This window comes from Echinops telfairi, unplaced genomic scaffold (genome assembly GCF_000313985.2).
Source record: "Echinops telfairi isolate 266 unplaced genomic scaffold, ASM31398v2 ScPeMD7_11;HRSCAF=52, whole genome shotgun sequence".
Taxonomy (NCBI): domain Eukaryota; kingdom Metazoa; phylum Chordata; class Mammalia; order Afrosoricida; family Tenrecidae; genus Echinops; species Echinops telfairi.
The window spans coordinates 39728713-39748610 of NW_022103908.1; the positions used below are offsets into that span (position 1 = coordinate 39728713).

Below are 19898 nucleotides of genomic sequence, written 5' to 3' on the forward strand. Positions count from 1 at the left end.
GGTCTTGCTTCATTTTTCTGCAGGTAAATATCCATTTTTTCCAGCACCACTTGTTAAAGAGGGCATCTGCTTCCCATTAGATATATTTTGGGCCCTGATCAAAGATCAGTTGTCTGTATGCTGATGATTTTATTTCTGGGTTTTCAGTTCTTTTCCATTGGTCTGAGTATCTGTCATTGTACCAATACCATGCGGTTTTGACAACTGTGTCTGTATAGTATGTACTAAAGTCAGGTAAAGCAAGTCCTCCCACTGTGTTCTTCTTCTTGAGAAGTTCTCTGCTAATTTTGGGCTTCTTTCCACTTCATATGATATTGGTAATCAGTTTTTCCATTTCTTTGAAGAAAGATGAGGGTAATTGTATCAGGATTGCATTAAACTTATATAGTGTCTTTGGCAGAACTGACATCTTGAGTATGTTGTGTCTTCTAATCCACGAGCATGGGGTATTCTTCCATTTTTTGAGGTCACTCTTGGTTTCTTATAATAGTGTTCTGTAGTTTTCCCCAAATAGATCTTTTGTTCTTTTAGTCAGATATATCCCTAGATATTTCAATTTATGTTTGTCTATTGTGAAGGGTACAAACTTTTTGATCTCCTCTTCTGTGGTCTTATCCGATGTGTATAACAATCCAATGGCCTTCTGTTTGTTGATTTTGTATCCTGCCACTCTGCCAAACTCCTCCGAGATTTTGGGATTTACCATATATAAAATTATATCATGTGCAAATAATGATAGTTTCACCTCTTCCTTCCCCAGACGAATACCTTTGTCTTTTCTTTCCCTTATGCTGTTAGTTAAAACTTCCAGCATGATATTAAATGAGTGGGGACAAGGGGCATCCTTGTCTGGTCCTCTTTTTCAGTGGGATTGTGTTAGTCTTTTCTCCATTGACTCCCACGTTGGCTGTTCGTTTTTCATATATAGCGTGTATCGTCTTGAGGAATTTTTCTTCCATTCCTATCTTCTCAAGTGTTTTAAACAGGAATTGGTGTTGGATGTTGTCAAATGCTTTTTCTGCATTTTATCATGTGGTTCTTATAGTTTTTCATGTCAATGTGATGAATAATACTAATGGTCTTTCGTATGTTTAACCATCCCTGCATCCCTGGTATGAATCCCACGAGGTCATGGTGCATTATTTGTTTTATATACTTTTGTATTCTGTTGGCTAGTATTTTGTTAAGGATTTTTGCATCAGTGTTCATTAAGGATATTGGTCTGTAGTTCTCGATTCTTGTGGGATCCTTGACCGGTTTTGGTAACAGAGTTATACTAGCTTCATAAAAGGAGTTCGGGAGTTTGCCATCTTTTTCTATGCTCTGGAAGAATTTGTGTAGGATTGGTGTTAGTTCTTCCCTAAATGCTTGGTAGAATTCTCCAGTGAAGCATCTGGTCCAGGGGATTTTTTGGTTGGTAATCCCTTGATAACCTTGTCTATTCTATTGCCATGAGTCTGTTGAGATTCTTGACATCCATTGAGAATAGTCTAGGGAGGGATTGTTTTTCCAAGAATTTGTCCATGTCTTCCAAGTTGTTGAATTCATTAGAGTACAATACTTTGTAATTATCCTTTTGATTTCATTAGGGTCTGCTGTAATGTCCCCTTTTTCATCCCTTATTCTTGCTATTGAAATTTGTTCCCTCCTTTCTCTGATTAGGTTTGCCAGTGGTCTGTTGATTCTGTTTATCCTTTCAAAGAACCAACTTTTAGCAGCATTAATTTTCCCCATAGTTTTCTTATTTTCCCTCTCCTGAATCTCAGCCCTGATTTTTATAATTTCTTTTCTTTTGCTATTAGTAGGATTGACTCTGCTCTAGTTGTAAATTTTGTGCCAGCATATCAATCATGAGTCTCTCTTCCTTTCTCAGGTGTGCATGTATTGCTATGAACCTTCCTCTGATAACTGCCTTTGCTGTGTCCCATAAGTTTTGGTACGTCGTGTGCTCATTCTTGTTGGTTTCTAGAAATTTCCTAATTTCATCTCTGATCTGAGCCAGTATGCACTCCTTTTGCAGTAGAGAGTTATTCATCCTCCAATTGTTTGCTCTTGTTTTCTTCGTCTTCCTTTTTTTTGTTGTTGTTGATTTCCAGCCTTATGGCACAGTGGTCAGAGAGAGGTCTGTGTGATATCAATGTGCTTAAATTTATGTAGATTCGCCTTATGCCCCAGCTTGTGGTCTGTCTTTGAATATGTGCCATGTGGGCTTGAGAAGAATGTGAATTTTTTTTGTATTTGGATAAAAAGCTCTGTAAATGTCTATCAGGTCGAATTGTCTAATTGTAGTGTTTAGGTCTCTAGTCTCCTTGTTGAGTTTCTTTTCTTGTGATCTGTCTTTCTCAGAGAGCAGTGAATTGAAATCACCCACTATAATTGTTGAGGCTGTGATTTATTTTTCATCTTTTGGAGTCTTTGGTTGACATATTCAGCGGGTCTCTCATTCAGGGAATATATGTTTATAATGCTTTGTGGTTCTTTGTCTACCATTCCCTTGAGCATTATATAGTGTCCCTCCTTATCTCTTCTTATGGTTTGCACTTTGAAACCAATTTTATCCGAGATTAAGATTGCAACACCTGCTTTTTTTAAATTGCTGTTTGCTTGATATACCTTTCTCCAGCCTTTGATTCTCAGCTTATTTTTGTCTGTAGTCTTGAGATGTGTCTCCTGTAGGCAGAAGATTGATGGGTTGTGTTTCTAAATCAGTCTTCTAGTCTCAGTCTCTTAATGCCTGAATTCAGGCCATTGATATTCAAGGTTATTATCTCCATCTGCAGACTCTGTGATATCATCTTACGCATTTCGTGTTGGGTGTTTTCCTACTTTCCTTTCTCATTAGTGTGTTGTGTATGTGTGTTTGTATCATTCTTGACTTCTTTCCTTCCTTAAACGAATGCTATCTTGGGGTCTGTTTTCTCTTTGTTGCCCTCTGGTGAGGTTGTTCTATGTGGCGGTCTCTTATTTATTCTTGGTGAGTGTTGTTCTTCTGCCCATACTGGGTTGGCAAGGATCTTTGGCTGGGTTACTTCTAACATATTCTTTGAGTTTTTCCTTGTCTGTGGAGACTTTTACTTTTCCATCTATCTTGATCAATAATTTGGCTGGATAGAGTATTCTTGGGTTTGTGTTGTTTTCTTTCAATATTTGGAATATGTTACTCCATTCTCTCCTCTTATTTATAGTTTCTGCTGTTAAGGCTGAGCATATTCTTATTTGGGAACTTTTAAATGTTATTGTTTGTTTTTCCCTTGCTGCTTTCATGATTTCCTCCTTTCCCTCAAAGTTGTATAGTTTAACTATTATCTGCCTTGGTGACCTCTTCTTGGGATTCAGTCTAGCTGGTGTTCTTTCAGCCTCCTGAATGGTCGCTTGGTTTTCATTCATTAAACTGGCCACATTTTCTTCCAAGAATTCTCTCACTATTGTTGCAGATGTCTTCTTTGTTGTGTCGTCCTCTGGTAAGCCAATAATTCCAATGTTGTTCCGCTTCATAGCGTCAGACATAGCTCTTAGGTTTTCTTCAGCATCTCTGATCATCTTATTAGATTTTTGTTCACCTTTGTTCAAGTCTGCTTGGCTGTCCTCCAAGTCTCTGATGCGGTTCTCTGTGTCCTCCAGTCGATTCTTGAGGTACATGTTTCTGCTACTGGCTTTTGTTATCTTCTCCCTAAGCTCCTGTATTTCCTTTTGGTGTTTGGCCTTTATCTCCTCTATCATTTCATCCTTTTTCTGTATTGTTTCCCTCATAGCCTGTATGACTCCAGGCAGCATTCTGAAAATTTCTTTCTGTCGCAGCTTAATGTCTGCTTCTTCTATGTATGTCATTATATTCGGGACATCTTCTGCCTTTTGTTTCTCCTGTTTTTTTCCGTTGAGGTCGTTGGGGCTGATGGCGTTGTTTTAGAGGAGCCTGGTGCCATTTTCCAGGTAGTCGAAAAGCACTGGCTCTCTCTGGGAGACTTGTAGGAATGCTTCTTTGAACTGCCTACTGCATATTCACTAAGGGATTACCCTACCACTTTATCCTCCTGTGGCTTCCCTCTCAGGGGAGTGCCCCAGAAAGCTGGTGGGTTGACTGCTTTGATGTTGCAGAGGTTGGGCAGAGGTTCCTGCAGCAGCTTGGAATGTTGATGAGTGATGGCCGAGCTGCCTTAGGCTCCCAGGCACACAGGCAGGAATTCCCCGGTAAGAAGTTGGGTGGAGTATCCTCTGGTTGGAGTCAGCAGGGCTCTCCCCAGCATTGGGCTAGCTGCACATGGTGGAGCTCACCTAGCTGGGTATGGGGCAGGAGTAAATGCCCTAGGCTAAGGGGAGTGGTCTGGAGGTCAGAAGTGGAGTGTGAGAGAACAGGAAAGAGACAAAGAGGAGCAAAAACAATTTAAAATAAGCCTGCTGAGACTGTGCAGGGATGTAGAGAAGAGAGGGAAACAAAAGTAACCATGTAGCTGAGCCCTGGTACCTGCCCATGGAGCTTCAAGGGTTTAGTCCCTGCCCGGAGGCAGCCGTAAACTGTGGCTGTGTTGAGAAAAATCCCCTGCACAGCCCTGCAAGACTGTGGGGGGATAGCGAGAAGAGAGGGAAACAAAAGTAACAATGTAGCTGAGTCCAGATCCCCGCCTGTGGAGCTGCAAGGGTTTAGTCCCTGCCCCGAGGCAGCCGTAAACTGTGGCTGTGTTGAGAAAAATCCCCTGCACTGCCAGCTGAGACTGTGGGGGTGGTAGAGATTAGAGAGGGAAACAAAAATAAGAAAGCAGCTGAGCCCCAATCCCTGTCAGTGGAGCTGCAAGGGTTTCATCCCTGCCCCGAGGCAGGCGGGGCAAACTGTGGCTGTGTTGAGATTCAGCCCCCTCACAGGCTCCAGATGGTCCCGGCTCTGGCAGAGACAGTGGCGGGCCTAAGGTCAAGCCCAAGCCAGCCTCCACTGTGGTAAGCCAAACGCCCCAAGCCCCTCAAAACCTTGTGGGTCTTTGCCCACTTCTCTTAATGATGCTCCTGCTGTGTTCCAGCAGTGTTGAATTTCCCTCTAAGCAACTCTCCTGGGCTGAATTCTGCGGAGTCCCTCTGGTATGTGTTACTCTGTCGCCATCTCCCTTGAAGTCTCCAAGTAACCTAATTTTACCACATAGACTGCATTAAAAATGTGCTGAAAAAACTTGGCTCATACATGAGTATATACAGTATTTATTCCATATGCTGAGCAAATAATCCTAGAAGCTGGATAATATGAAGAAGAACTTGGCATCAAGACTAAAGAAAGGCTCATATCTGTAATATGCAAATGACACAACCTTGTTTGCTGAAAGGGAAGAGAACCAGAAGCATTTACTGTTGAAGATCAAAGACTAGCTTTCAGAGTGAAGTCCCATTCAGTGCAAAGGGGCAAAAAGCTCCTCATAACTGGACTAATAGGCGGTATCAGTTTAAATGGAGAAAAGACTGATCTTATCACGAATTTACTTTTTCTTGGATCCACAGTCCATGCTTCCGAAAGTAGTAGGCAAAAGATCAAATGATGTATTCTATTAGACAAATCTGCTGCACCAAACCAAACTGATTGCCATCAAGTCCATTCGGATGCATAGTGCAGTGGTTATGTGGTGGGCTGCTAACTGTGAGGTCAGCAGTTCAAAACCACCAGCTTCTGCAAGAGAGAAATATGAGGCTTTCTAGTGCTGTAAAGAGTTCCCATCTCAGAAACCCGCGGGGACAGTTATACCCTGCCCTATAGGGTCAACATGAAATTTGCTTCAATGGGACTCTTTGAAGAGAGCCAGAATATGGCTTTCAGGATTAAGGTGTGTTTGGCTCAGACCAAGGTACTTTCAGTTGCCTCAGATGTATATGAAAATTGGACAATGGACAAAGAAAACTACGAAAGAATGGATGCATTTGAATTAAGGAGCCAGTGAAGAATATTTAAAGCACCGTGGTCTGTGAGCCCTGGTGGTGTAGTGGGTACACCTTGGGCTGTGATCCTTGTGGTCTGCAGTTCAAAACTACCAGCTCCTCAATGCCGGTGAGTTTGAGGGGGGTTTTGCGGTTTCATTCTTTGACCATGGACTGCCTGAATAACACCCGATCTGTCTTGGGAGAAGTATACCGAAGTGCTCCTTAAAAGGAGACATGGTGAGACAATATCCACATAACTTGGACATGGTTATCACGAAAGATCCGTCCCTGAAAATGGACTGAATGCCTGTTAAAATAGAGAGTCAGCAGAAAGAAGGCATTCTTTCCATGAAATAGATTGACACAGTGCTGCGAGAATGGGCCTGGACACAACAGTGGTTGTGAGGATGGTGAAGAACTGGCAGGGTTTCCTTCTGTGGTGCGTAGGGTCACGATAAGCCAGCGCACCGAACAATCATGTCAGCGTCTGAGAAGGAAGGCCCGCCCATCTGCTTCTGAAAAGTTCCAGCCGTGAAAACCCTCTGGACAAATGAGGCAGAATAGATGCAGTGACAACTGGTAGTTACCCTCAATTTGTTTTGGGGGAGTGAGGTGCAGAAAGCCTGTCTTTAATTTGTTCAGATGCATTTATTAAATTAATCACACAGTTAAAAAGTCAGAGATCATTGAAAACAGCCAGAAAACATTTAACCTTCAGAGTGCAATGTTTGAATCATAAAATAAATTGTGTGGCGCTTACATTGAAATGAGAAACAACTTTAATGACATTTACAATGAGTTGTTAAGAGGGTCTATATAACCCAGATGGCTATGCGTAGAGTAACACTATCCACCAAGTGTGCTTGTTCTTCAAGGGAGATAAGACCCTGGGCTATGAGACCCATGAGCATTCTCTTGGCTTTTAGAATTCCCTCTCCTCTATGTTTCTTTTTTATTATAAGTGAAGTAAAGTTAATGGAAAATATTATTTGTGTGTGTGTGTGTGTGTGTGTGTGTGTGTGTGGAACCTGTTTCTTTGTCACCCTCCCCTGCTTTATTCACTTTTTCCCACCCGTCCCAACCAGAAATATATAAACAAATCCCTCCTCCCAGGGGCCCAATATGGAAAGAAAACACTTGTGGGAACTGCCATTCTATTTTATAATAAAACCCTAAGTTTCTACTGCACACTTTTGGGAGACGGCTTAGCGAAGGATTTCCTAAGGCTTGCAAAGATTTACTCAAGTTGGCTAGGCAGTCAGCATCGATTTATCTCTTTTGGTGAACGTGCACCATCTGAGATTAGGCTTTGGAAGAGCGCGCACACGGTCACATGGGCACACTCTCTCTGCTCTGTGATGTTTTTATTGCCCTCCTCAAAGCAACATTTTAGTTTTTACTTTAGATGGACCAAGAGCCCTACAGTGGAGAGATTCGTAACAGAGATATACAGGGCATGCATCCAGCCCATTCTTCAGGCACGGTTCCTGGAGAGACCTGCCTGATCTGGTAGAGCAGTGAGTGGAGTCAGGCGAGCTCATCGGCATATATGAAACATCCACAACTGAGGTAGAGGCCCTCGTACCCTAAATCAGCACAACTCTGGCAGCAAAGGACTGAGAGTGTGCGTTGGGTAGATGGAGCCCAGGGACTGTCATTTAGTTGGCACACTCTATGTGGACGCTTGAGAACCCTGTGATTTGCTGACCAGATGTCTTTGGCGCTGGGGATGCAGTCCACCTCTTCCCCAGGGACTGCTGTTACAACTAGGAGGCTTAGAAAAAGAGGACAAACTGCCAGGAGAACATGATGATGCTCCCATCAGACGGACAGGTAGAGGGACAATGCGGAGTGGCCAATATGGACTGTCATCACAGTAGGAAAATAGCATGGAAGTCACAGGGCCTTGGTGTCTTGGGGCATGCCAAGGTTCCTTCTCCTGAGCAGAAGCAGGTTTCTCATGGAAGGCATTTGATTCCAGGAGAGTGTTCCATGGGAACACTCAGGGAGTTTGGACACCTGAATCAGTATGTCTTCCCTGCGGATTATTCCATTCTGGCCCCTGAGGACTAACTGGTCTTCTTCGCCTTCTTCAAGAATGAAGTTATTCCAACCTCCTCAGCTTGCAGACTGACTCCCTGGAGCTCTGGAGGAAGTGCAATGCCGAAACAAGTCTCTCTCTCAAGGACAGTGCTTGGGGAGTGAGGGAGGCATCTTCAGCCAGACTCAGAGAGATGGCGGAGGTCCCAGGTCCTATTCTGACCCTGAGGGCACAGCCTTGAAGAGCATCACGGGCCATCCCTGGTCTCCTGGTCTCTTGCTCTCTGGAGCCTCGGTGGAGACCTACCTGTAGAATGCATGCTTTTCCCTGGCTCTGAGCCCCCTCGGGTGCCCCAGTCTGTGGGAGAGTGGTGCCTTCTCCCAGGGCCCAGGAGGCTATGCCTTTGATCTTTCTTGGGAACGCTCTCAGAGTTCCTTCAAGTGCTGTCTTTCTCCTGGATTTCTCCCTCTCCTGCTTGGGGCTCCCCCTTCCCTGCACCATCTGCAAAGAGCAGGCTCTAGAGAGTCCCCCTCCTTGCTCTAGGCTGCTGCTCTTGGTCCCATCCCGAGGCCTGTGTGAGGGCTGAGGGTCTGCATGCTGGGCCAATTAGAACTTTGCTCCACATTCTCTGGGAGGGCATGACCGCCTTCTGGGATGGGTCCCCCGCTGGGAGAGTCTGGAGTGTCAGGACACCACCTGGTCGCACTATCCTGCACCCCAGCCTGTAGCAGCTGGGGTGAGGTTTGCATTCACCACTTTGGGCTGCTTCCTCTCACAGCTGTGGCTGCAACATCAATACCTGTGTTCAGGCCCTTTTCAAGCGTGTCATAAGTCCGCACAGGTACAGCTAGTCTCTGACTCAGGATGGCGTTCTGTCCTGATGACTCTGTCCTAAATAGGTTCTGATCTATCTCCCATACCTCCATTAAAAAAAGTTTTTAAAGCTTTCATTATTATTACCTTTTATTGCCATCAGTGTTTGTTATTGTTCTGGTCTTTATCTTCGGGTGTTGGAAACATGACACACGTGCGTGAACATCTGAGCATGGTTACGTCAGCAAATAATACACAGCAGCCTTGTGTCTAGTGCACACTGCTCATGATAAAATGCGGAAGAAGCAAAACCAGATGGTCATAAGTACAGTTCATCTTAACTCCAATGCATGATACACTGGGGGACTACCTCGATCATCGGAATTGACGGAATGACAGTCAGTGGGAGTGTGCCTGTGCTAACCAGTTTACCTCCAGCCCTCGATGACTGGGTTCACCCCCTTAAATATCCGAGCTGTGGTGACCCTGTGGCCTTGGTTGACACTTTTCCAGGGTGTCTTCTCTCACTTCATCTTGAACCACGTCTCAGACAGCTCTTGCCTCTACCTATTACCCAAAGCTGACATGGGGACCTTCTCCTTGTGGCCCATGGTATAGGCTATCTCTGTGGCATTTGAACTTTTCCCTCAACAAGGAATGTGGCCAGCCTATCCCTCTGCCCACTGGGCACTTGCTTTGTGGAATTTAACCCAGGTCAGAGGGGTGGTTGAATCCATGTGGCATGTAACGTTGAGTCTGCTCATTTGTCTTCTCACCTGCTGTCCATCACCTTACCCATGTGTCTGTCCAGTCATCTGTCCTACTGGTAGAAGATAAGGAAGCCTGTGGACATTCAAGGTAGATGGCCCCAGGCTCAACCCTAATTAACCACTCACCAGCAAGTGATTGTACTCTGGAAGTCAGCTAATACAACATTGTGCTCCTCCAGTGGGGTAGGCTGCATGTTTGTGCAGGGGATGTACCATGAACCAGATAAAGTCTGTGTCCCTGGAAAATGTACAGTCTAGATGGGGCAGGCAGACAGTGAACAACTACATGGATAGTTGATTAGAGCACCGCTGTACAATTGCAGTAGCATGATGTATGGTGAACAAAAAGCAATACAGGCAAGGGAATAGCACGTGATGGTGGTAAGTGGGGCCACTGCTCCGTGAGAAGGTCAGGAACAGCCTCCGTGTGTTGGCAACTTTTGACCAGAGATTGGAATGAATGGAGGGAGTGAGCACCACTGAGATAGAGGGGCGCGTTCCAGGCAGAGGGAAGGGCACCGCCAGAGTGGCTGGAGGAGAGCGAGGACATTTCGCTGACCCTCAGCTTTCTCATTTCTAAAATGTGAGTAGTGAGACGTTGTTGTGAAGAAAAGAGAGGCACTGCACATGGGACACCTAATGCAGACTTGATCCTTCGTCATGGTGTCTGACAGTGTGCTGGTTTATCAAGTCTTGTGAAGACTGAATTGCCCATTGCCCATGAGCCATATCTCACTGGAACAGTGAAGCCCAACAGGAGAGCCTATGTGCTAAGAGTGGAACTTCGACCAGGGTTTCTGAGGCTAGGAATCTTCATAGCAAACTGCCTCATCTTTCTCCCATGGAGCGCCTAGTGGATTCAAACGATCAACCTTTTGGTTAGCGGTTTCCTCCGCTTTACTCACTGCACCATGCAGACTCCTTGAAGGCTGGATATTTAATGCTACAATTTTCCCACTCTGAACCTTGGGAGATTATTCAAGAACCTTCTGAGCCCCTCACACTTCCTCTGTAAAATGGCAGCGGTAACACCCATCTCCCACAATTGTGGTGAGAACCATGATTATTAAATGAAATGAGTGAAGTTTACACAAAGCATGCCGCACAGTATGTGGCTGGTAGTGGGCACTCAATAAAGGGTAGACCCATGACGCTTCAAAGGAGTCAGCAAAGTCCTTGGGGTGGGAACACACTGAACGTGTGATCACATTCAGTTAGGGTGGGATTTCCTGTGGCTTGTTTATGAGGTGGTCGAACCTCTGTAGGATGGAAATGTTCCCCATCTAGTTATCCATAAATAGAATAAATTTAGACTTATTTAAGTAATGTAGTATTTCTACAGCCTCCTGAAGACTCTTTGGCGTCTGTAAACTTCAGATGCTAACACTGTTTGCACTTGCCTTGCAGAGGGCAAGGTGGGCTCCCTGAAGGAAGTGGGGCCCGCTCCTCACAAGTTTCCTGGGCTCTGCAGGTAGCAGAGCATGGTGCAAAGGGTTAACCCAATGGGCTGCTAACTGAAAGGTTGGAGATTCTAATCCACCCCTGGTAATCTAGTCCTGGTCATCTACTTCCTCAAATCCAGTCATTATAAACTCCATGGAGCCCAATTCTACTGTGACAGACACAGAGGCACCAGGAGTTGGAATCTCCTTGATAGCTAGTGGTACTGGGGATAGGCAGCAGGACCCCAGAGGGCACAGGAGAGTCGAGGGTAGGAGTGGCAGGCTGTAGCATTGTTCTGGGACCCTTGATATCCCACCATGCTTGAGACTTTTGAGACTAACACTTGCGTTGATGGCAATGCATTATTAATGCAAACGTTAAAGACTCCTGGGTGGAGGGGCCTAACATCTGTCTCCCAAATAACCTTAGAACAGATGGATTTGTGAAAACAGATTTTTGGACAGAGGGGAAGAGCCTGGAAAGTTAATGGAGGCGGGAGAGGGGCGCATGAGTGCTGAAGGAAGGTTGTGGAAGCCTTCCGGGGAAGAAGGAGCCTTGGGCTAAACAAAGGCAGGCCCTGCTCCCTTCACATTTTGTTTGGGGCCGCACCTGTTTCATCCTGGGTTGTTGATTCTCCCAGTTTGTGTGCATGCACACTATTGATAGTTCGAAAATGACTAGCCATCAAAAGGAGGGTTTCAGGAAGTTAAACAAATAACAAGCTGGAATATTGATTTCTGATGCGTCGTGTTTAACGCTGGAGCCATGGTGGCCTTGTGGTTATGGGTTGGACTGTGATCTGCAAGGTCAGCAGTTTGAAATCATCCACTGCTCTGTTGGGGCTCTCTACTCCTGTGAACAGAGTCCCTGAAACTCTCAGGGGACCTCTATCCCAGTCTCTAGGGCTGCTACGAGTCAGCAGCATTTCGAATGCAGTGAGTTTGGATTTGGGGTTTGTTGGGGTTTTTTTTGGCGTGTTTAATGATAGTAAGAGTCAGAGAGGTGATTTATTCAAGATTTGTGTGCTGTTTCCCGAGAGTCAGAGGTGTATTAGCCACTCTTTGGAGGGGTGGGAGATATTAGATTCCTACATATGGTAGAATATAATCGTCAATAACTTGCTTCTGCTGTAACTCATAAGCGTGAGACATAATCAGCCCAATTTGTTAAAATATTTAGAAAAATATAACTATTTTCAAATGTTTTACTAAAAAGGAAGTTGATACCCCCCAGACTAAACGTTAACATGAAGCATCAGTGTTCTTACAGTGAACAGAGCTACAGGATTTTGTTCTCGAGCTATTCTGTTTTTTAGATTTAGAAATTCATTCTGCATAAGCTTGGGATTGGGAATTCAACCTGCATCTATTTTCTCTTTTTCTGCAATAGGGTTACATGATGGAAAATCGAATCTCAGCCTTAAAGGGTGACACAGATGTGTTTGTAACATTTGAAGGTGACAACGTTGTTATGCTGCAGGTAAGACTCAGGAAATGTTTATTTTTCAACGGTATAACTTTCAAGATCAAGCGTTATCTAAAAAATCTAAAGTATTTTGTATGCTTTATCTATATCGGATATCTGTATTCGATTGGCAGGTGTTTTCCTGTTAGGCACTTGATTTTTGCAGATGTGAGAGGGGGAATCAGAAGATTTCTCTCCTACTTGCTCTTTGGACGGAGCCCTGGTAGGGCCGCGGTTAAGCACATGGCTGCTTGGATGAAAGGGTGGCAGTTCCGATTCCCCAGCGGCTGTAGGGGAGAAAGCTGTGGCAGTCTGCTCTCATAAAAGATTGACAGTCTTTGAAAGCAGTCCTTCTACTCCTTCCACCCTTGAGCGCCAAGATGAGTCAGAATCCACTCAGTGGCACTGCGTTCTCAGTTAGTCTTTGATGACATTACTTTGGTGTGAGAAAACGACTTCTTGTGCATTCTCGGGCAGATTTCTCTTCTAGGGAAGCCAGTCCTGTTGAATATGTCATGCCCCAAAAGATGAACACACACACACACACACACACACACACACACACACACACGTGCAAGCGCGTGCGCGCGTGTGCGTGCATGCGACATGAGAAGACAGTTTACTAAAGAAAGGCAATCGAGCCACCTCACGAAGGATCAAAGCAATGCACATCATGGCTTAATACGGCACCGTTTTCTTTCCATCACACATGGGCTTGTGCTGACGAGCAGGTTCAATCACTGGCACAAGTGGCCGTAGCGGACCTCCTTGGGCTTCTCCATGTCCACAAAGCAAGTGTCACATGCCTCTGCTCTCCGTCCTTCTGTGCCTATTCTGACACCAACTGTTCCTCCCACACCACTGGACTTCTCTACTGGGTGTGGTCATTTGTTTCAATGGTCACATCAAATTCATAGATAATACTCACCATTATGGGGGTTTCTGAGGGAAGCTACTAGGTGATCACAAGTCAAGATCGGTAAGCAGTAGGGATCCAGTCATTGCTCCACCTCTCCTCAGCAAGCAGCTGAATCTCACTGCCATCCTTAGCCTCTTGGCCACGTGGTCCAATAGCCTTCCTGGACCAGGGGGCCCACCTGTCACTCTGTCTCACAATCCCAGGGTCTCAGCGCTGTTCCTCTTGCTCTGTCCCACAGTCTCCATGCCACAGCCTCTCGTGCCTCCGCCACTTCAGACGGAGATCTGGAAGGTGCTCTTCCAATGGTCCCTGGCTTTCTCTCCCTGCTCCTGCTGCAAAGATGGCTCATCCTTTCAACCCCCAGAGGTCAGGGGGATTGAGTAAAGCACACCAATCCTCTCTATTAGTGTTAAAAACACCCTATTTGCACAGGGTGTTTGCAAATCATTTGGTGGGAGTTACAGAGACTTGGGCTGAAGAGCCACGTTAGGAAATGTCACCCCACCACAGCATGATTGAGCCTGGGATTGGTGAGGACCCAAGGGATGCTCTCCCTTGTTGTTATAGACTCAGTGGTAACAAGTCAGTCCTGACTCTTGATGACCTGTAGGATTGAGTAGAACTGCTCTTTAGGGTTTCCGAGATGGTAAGTATTTATGGAAGCAGACCCCCATCTTTCTCCCCCAGAGCCACTGATGGGTTTGAACTGCTGACTTTGCTGTTAGCAGCCCAGCAATTAATCCACTGTACCAGCAGGGCTCCTTTGTTGTGAAGGGCTGTATGTAATTCGATTCCTGCAGCTTCCGTCCTACAGACAGGAGAGGCGCACTGCACTCATGCTTCCATCAGTGCATTCGTGATTGCAACAATAGATCTGGAACCTATGTGTTCAGCCATAAGCAAACAGCTGTGTAAATCAAGTTCTGGACACTCAGTGGGGAATGACCTAGCTCTGGAGTCCCTGGGTGGCACAGATGGTTAATCGCGAGACTATAAACGGGAAGGTTGGCAGTTGGAACCCACCCAGAGGTGCTCTGGGAGACAAGGCTGATGCCCAGGGCTTGTCAAGAGTCCGAAACAACCCGTCAGCAACTGACAATGACAGCAACAGTGTCATGCTGACGAAAGAGTTTGTAGCAGACATGAAAAACGGAACACATGTTAAGTCAAGTGATATCAAACAATACAGAGAATAAAGTCGCAAGCTTGTGTTTTCATGTAAACAAAGAATAAGGACGTTCAGTTCCACCAAGTTGGAAAGGCCCAGACCTTTCAGGTCTTTCATGTTCCCTCCATGACACCCTGGACATAGCACAGCAAGCACTCACAGACAGACTCTGCAAGGTGGAAAGGGGATTGGGCGGGGGTGGGGGGTGGGGTGGGGGCGACGCTTCCTAGGGACATGTGGGACTTGAGAAAAAAACAGGATAGTAGGCATCCATCCTAAACTGCCTCCAAAAGGCACAGACAGATAAAAGCCCCGCAGCCAAATGGCCCAGAAGAGGGCAATCTAACAACCGAAATCTTTTTGGCAGTCCCCACGATCCATCAGTCAAACTCCGTGGAAAAGCAGCTCAGCCCCCAGGGATTTAGAGCTATTCCACTAATAGATACCGGGTGTGATTGGTGGAGAGATGGACACATGGGTAAATAGAACAGAATAGAGAACCCAGAAAGGACCCATACACAAATATACTCAATTGATTTTCTTGACAAGGTGCAAAAATAACTCAATGGAGAAAACATAGCCTTTTCAACAAACAGTGCTGGCTGGAATAATTGGGCATCCAGAGGCAGTAAAATAAACTCAAGTGAAGTCTCACACCTTATAGAAATGAACTCAAAATGGATCCTTGCCTTAAATGTAACATATAAACTCATCGCACTTGGAAGGGAAAACCAAACATATTCAGGAGAAAAATCTTTGAGACCTGTAGATCCGGCAAATCGTTCTTAGACTTGACATCAGAAGCATTCCTCACAAGAGGAAACTACGATTCACCGAATTGCACCAAATGAAAAAGCTTTTGCTCCGTGAGAGACCCCCTGACGGAGACGACAAAGCCGGCCACAGACCGAGAAGGTTTGTGAGAACCCATTAGAAGATGTGGCCCAGGAATATATAATGAACCCTGGGAATTGTCAAAAGGCAAACGGGGGCTTCTGTGCAAGAAAAGCCAAGTGGTTGTGAAGGAACAGAGAGAGCTGGGTGGGGCAGCGCTACATGAGATTTCACGAAAGTACCGCAGACAGGAGTACAGAAAGAGTTTAAGGAGTTTCAATACAGAAAGTGCAGGAGTTCACGGCGTTGCGCAGAGTTTAAGTACAGAAAATCCAGGAACTTAAAAGAAAAAAATTTTGATTGGTTGACATTTGTAGAAGAATGCTTTAATGGACTAGACAGTTCCAATCCTGGGTGCACTGTTTTGTGAATCACCAGGTTTGAGTCAGTTAAAGTCTGGATAGCTATCTGCTATTTGGAAAGCTAGCCTGAGTGAAGATCCTTCTTGGGAGCATGAAGTGGGAGCCATAAGCTTCCTGACCTTTGCTGAATAAACAGAGGATGTTGGGGAGATGACTGTAGGAGATCAAAATGATAAACTTGACTTGAATGGCTAAAACCTTGTCCCTTAACCCCCCTCTCCTATACACTTTGGGCCTGGTCCGGTTTTCAAGATCTTCTCTGTGTGCGTGTTTTATTTGGGGGTTCATCACTGGTGTATTTTGTCATTGTGGGTAGGCCTCTTGAATCTTTGTTATGTGTTTTTCTGGGTTTTTTGTACATGAAACCTAGGACCAATGAGCCTATAGAGACAATAAGTAGAATCAGGGTTCCTGGGGCGTATGGTGGGGGAGCGAGGCTTGGGGTAGTCAAGGGGAGCTGATATCAAGGAGTTCAAGAAGGAAGACAATGTTTTGAAACTGACTGTGGTAGCAATTGTACAATGCTGTTTGATGTGATTGAACTATGGAATGGTACGATATCTGTATTAACTCCCAATAAAATGGGATCCAGCCTGCAGATTTGGCAGCCTGTCTTCTGGATTCTGTAAAGCTCTTTAGCAACATTCAACCATAAAACAATCAGTCCAATCAGAACTGGGTAAGAGACACGAACAAACATGTCATTAAAGTAGAAACTCAGGTAGCAACTAAGCATACGAACGGATACAAACCTTGCTATAGAATTCATATCCTCCGTGACCTCTTCATGAGCGCCAGCATCAAGCATACGAACTCATGGTTCTTAGAATTAAGTGGGAGCCCCAAATTCACTGGGCATTCTTGAAACAACAGAATTACAGAGATGGAGAACAGACCTGAGTTGTAGTTGCCAGAGTTCAGGAAGCAAGAGGACTTTTATATCCTACACAAGGATATCATGAGGGATCCTTGAGGGGCGACTGTTCTGCACCCCACCTGTGATAGTGGTCACATGTACCTACATGTCTGGTAAAATTGCAAGTAACTAAATACTCACCCACATGCCAATGACTGCTTGTAAAATTGGTGTAAAATCCGAGTAAACTCTGGACTGACCAATATCTCTTTTCCTAGTTTTGATACCATGCTGTACTTGCACATGATGCGACCACAGGGAGAAACTGGGTAGAGGATACAAGAAATTTCTGAAGTACTTCTTATAATGGCATGTGAATCTATAACACATAAAAATTAATAGTTCAAGAATGGAGATGAAGAAATCAAACAAATAGGAACCTACTCATGGTGCAGAATGGCATGCCATGTGTAAGAGATGAATGGACTTCAGAGGTTTCAGAATATTCTGATATCACCTCTAGTTGCTTTCAATCCTTTAGTTGTATTTAACAGTCTCAAATGTGCAGGCCCCAGAGCTGGGGCTACTGTCCTATGGGGAGCTGTGGAGAGAGCAGACGTATGCTTTGGGGCTTCTGTAGTTTTACACATGTCGCTTTAAGGAAGAAGGAATGTGTCTGACCCTGTCATTACTTCCCCAGGGCAAAGGTTGTAGGCCCTTTGTGAAATTTAATTATACCCTCCACCAAATCCAATTACTAGCTCCCCCCATGAAATACCATCATAACTTCCTTTTGCCTCACTTGAGCAATACCAGGATCAGCCTCTTCCTAATCCACTCCAGCAGATTTCCTAAAGAATATGCATCAGCACCTGTGCATATATTGGTCATTAACCCCTATTGCAAATATGCAAAAATGCAAGTGACCTATCACCTAATTTGCTTAACGCCATGGTCTCTGTTTTCCAACAAGAAAGTAAAAATCAGGGATTTCAACCCCCCCACGGGTATGTTCCCCGGGGTTATTCATAATCACCAAGCACCTTCAAATAGGATTGTGCAAATCGAGCAACATCTGATACTTTCATTCTGTTCATCTTTTTCAAAGTTTTTATTCTGGAAATATTCAAGTGTAAGGTTGAGAGGCTTTTATAAGAAATGTTAACATTTTGCCAGATTGAAGTTTTCTTTTTAGTGTTCCCTCTATAGTTGTTTGCCTGAAGGTGTGTGTGTGTGTGTGTGTGTGTGTGTGTGTGTGAAACCATTTGAAAATATATCAAAGACCCTTTGTCCCGTCACTTCATCTTCCAGTAATAAGCATGTTTTCTTACATAAGCACAATACCATCATCACACCTATGATAATGAACAGAAATCGCATACAGTATCTAATAAGGCTGATCTGACACAAGGAAAGCCAGCATATGCAAGGAAGAACAAGACGAACAAATAGAACATCCAGCACTGGAGGAAATAAATCCGAGAAGCCAAAATTAATTAGCATCTTCAGAGATGAGAGATGAGCTTACATCCATAAAACAGGAACAACCTGCTATGACAAATGACCGCCAGAAAGCCCCTTGCAAAGTAAAATGCTAGTTACCACATACAAGCCCCAATATGAAGGCTAAAAGGCACCCTTGAAAGAAAGACACGAACAAACAACTCCCCAGAATGCAAATCCAAAAGACAAAGGAAGGGGACCAGAAGGGCAAGGCTGAGATGGATGGAGAGTTAATCCGGAAACCCAGGACCTTCCCTAAACTCTGAGAAGAGTATACAGCTCCCCTCCCCACTCCCCCCCACAAAAAAATCAGAGAAACAGAAGAGGAAACTTTCCTCGACCCGAAGAAAAGCACACTCTTTGGAACAACTCGCTGAAAAAGGTCAGAGCTGAAAAAGAGCCTCGCCAGAGAAATTCAGAATTATAAGTTGTCGGTTGTGAGTTGCCATTAATGAGTTGGCTCAGGGTGATCTGATGGATGACAGAATGCACAACAGCATAAACTGTTGCCTGGGCCTGCATCGGCTTCATGATTGCTAGCATGTTGGAGGACACGCTGCGGCTAATATCAGGCCTTCGCAGCAAGGACTCACTGGCCCTCTACTGGCCCTACCAAACATGAAGTCCTCCTTTAGTGACTGGTCCCTCCTAAGGATGGGTCCAAAGAAAGCAAGGGGAATAGTTTTCTGTTATTATCCATAATTCTTTCACTGGCTAGTTTTTAGAAGCAGAGTACCAGGCCTTTTTACCTAGTCTGTCTTACTCTGTTACTTGGAAGATGTTACTTCAAGGACTAAGGTTGGGCGGACCCATGCCATGGTATGTTCAATGGTCTCCTATGCATATGAAAGCTGGACGTTGAATAGAGAAGACCAGAGAGATCGATGCATTTGAATGGTGGTGCTGGAGGTGAATTTTGCAAGTACCATGGGCTGCCAAAAGGACAAACTTATGTGTCTTGGAAGAAGTATGGTCAGAGTGTTCTTTGTCCAGAGACAAGGATGGTGAGACTTCGTCGTACATACTTCCGAAATGTTGTCAGGAAAGCTCAGTCCCTGGAAAGGACATCATGTTCCATCAAGTGGAGGGGAAGGAAAGAGGAGGGCGCGCTAGGAGACGGACTGGCTATGGCTATGCCTGCAACATTGGGCTTCAACATGGTAACCACTGTGGGACTGGCATGGGAGCGGGCAGTGTTCTGTTCCATTTGCATAAAGTTGCTATGGGTCAGAACGGACTCGGTGGCACTGAACAACAATGTCTTAGTTGGAAAGTGCTGCTCAAGTCTTCCTCTCTTGGGTGACACTGATAGCATTTGAAATACCGGTGGCATTGCTTCTAGCGTTAGCACACGTGCAAGCCTCCCCAGGATGCCAAACGGACAGAGAAGATGGGAGACTATGACCCAGAAACATTAGTTTGAAAAACCTTGAGGTTATTTCCCAAAGAAGGAGAGTCAGACTGCCCTCAGATCCCGGAGCAGCGGCACTGACCGTTGGAGCAGCTGCCCGGTTCTGGTAGTGTAAGCCCGACACCTCTGAGGGTCTTGTTCGGCAGTGGCTCCTGAGAGTCTGCATTTCTAGCAAGCTCTTGTTTCTGAGGATGGGTGTAGACTCACAACAAAGGTTCTAGAATCATAGGGAGCTATGCCTTTAGCATCCCGAAGAAAGTGATTTTAACATGAACTTTTTTTGTAACTCCCCAAGTTATTGATCCAATACAAGGGCAAAATAAAGCCCCATGGCTATATGTGGGCTCAGTAAGTTTACCTGT

At 45.1% G+C, this 19898-nt stretch overlaps 1 protein-coding gene across 1 annotated transcript in view; it reads left to right on the top strand.

Moving 5' to 3' along the window:
• The window catches only part of ACOXL (acyl-CoA oxidase like), a 392883-nt gene that overhangs the window by 243483 nt on the left and 129502 nt on the right, over nucleotides 1-19898 (top strand). Inside the window, 1 exon segment of the mRNA XM_045287148.1 lies at nucleotides 12349-12438. Within this exon segment, the coding sequence (XP_045143083.1) occupies nucleotides 12349-12438 (90 nt within the window).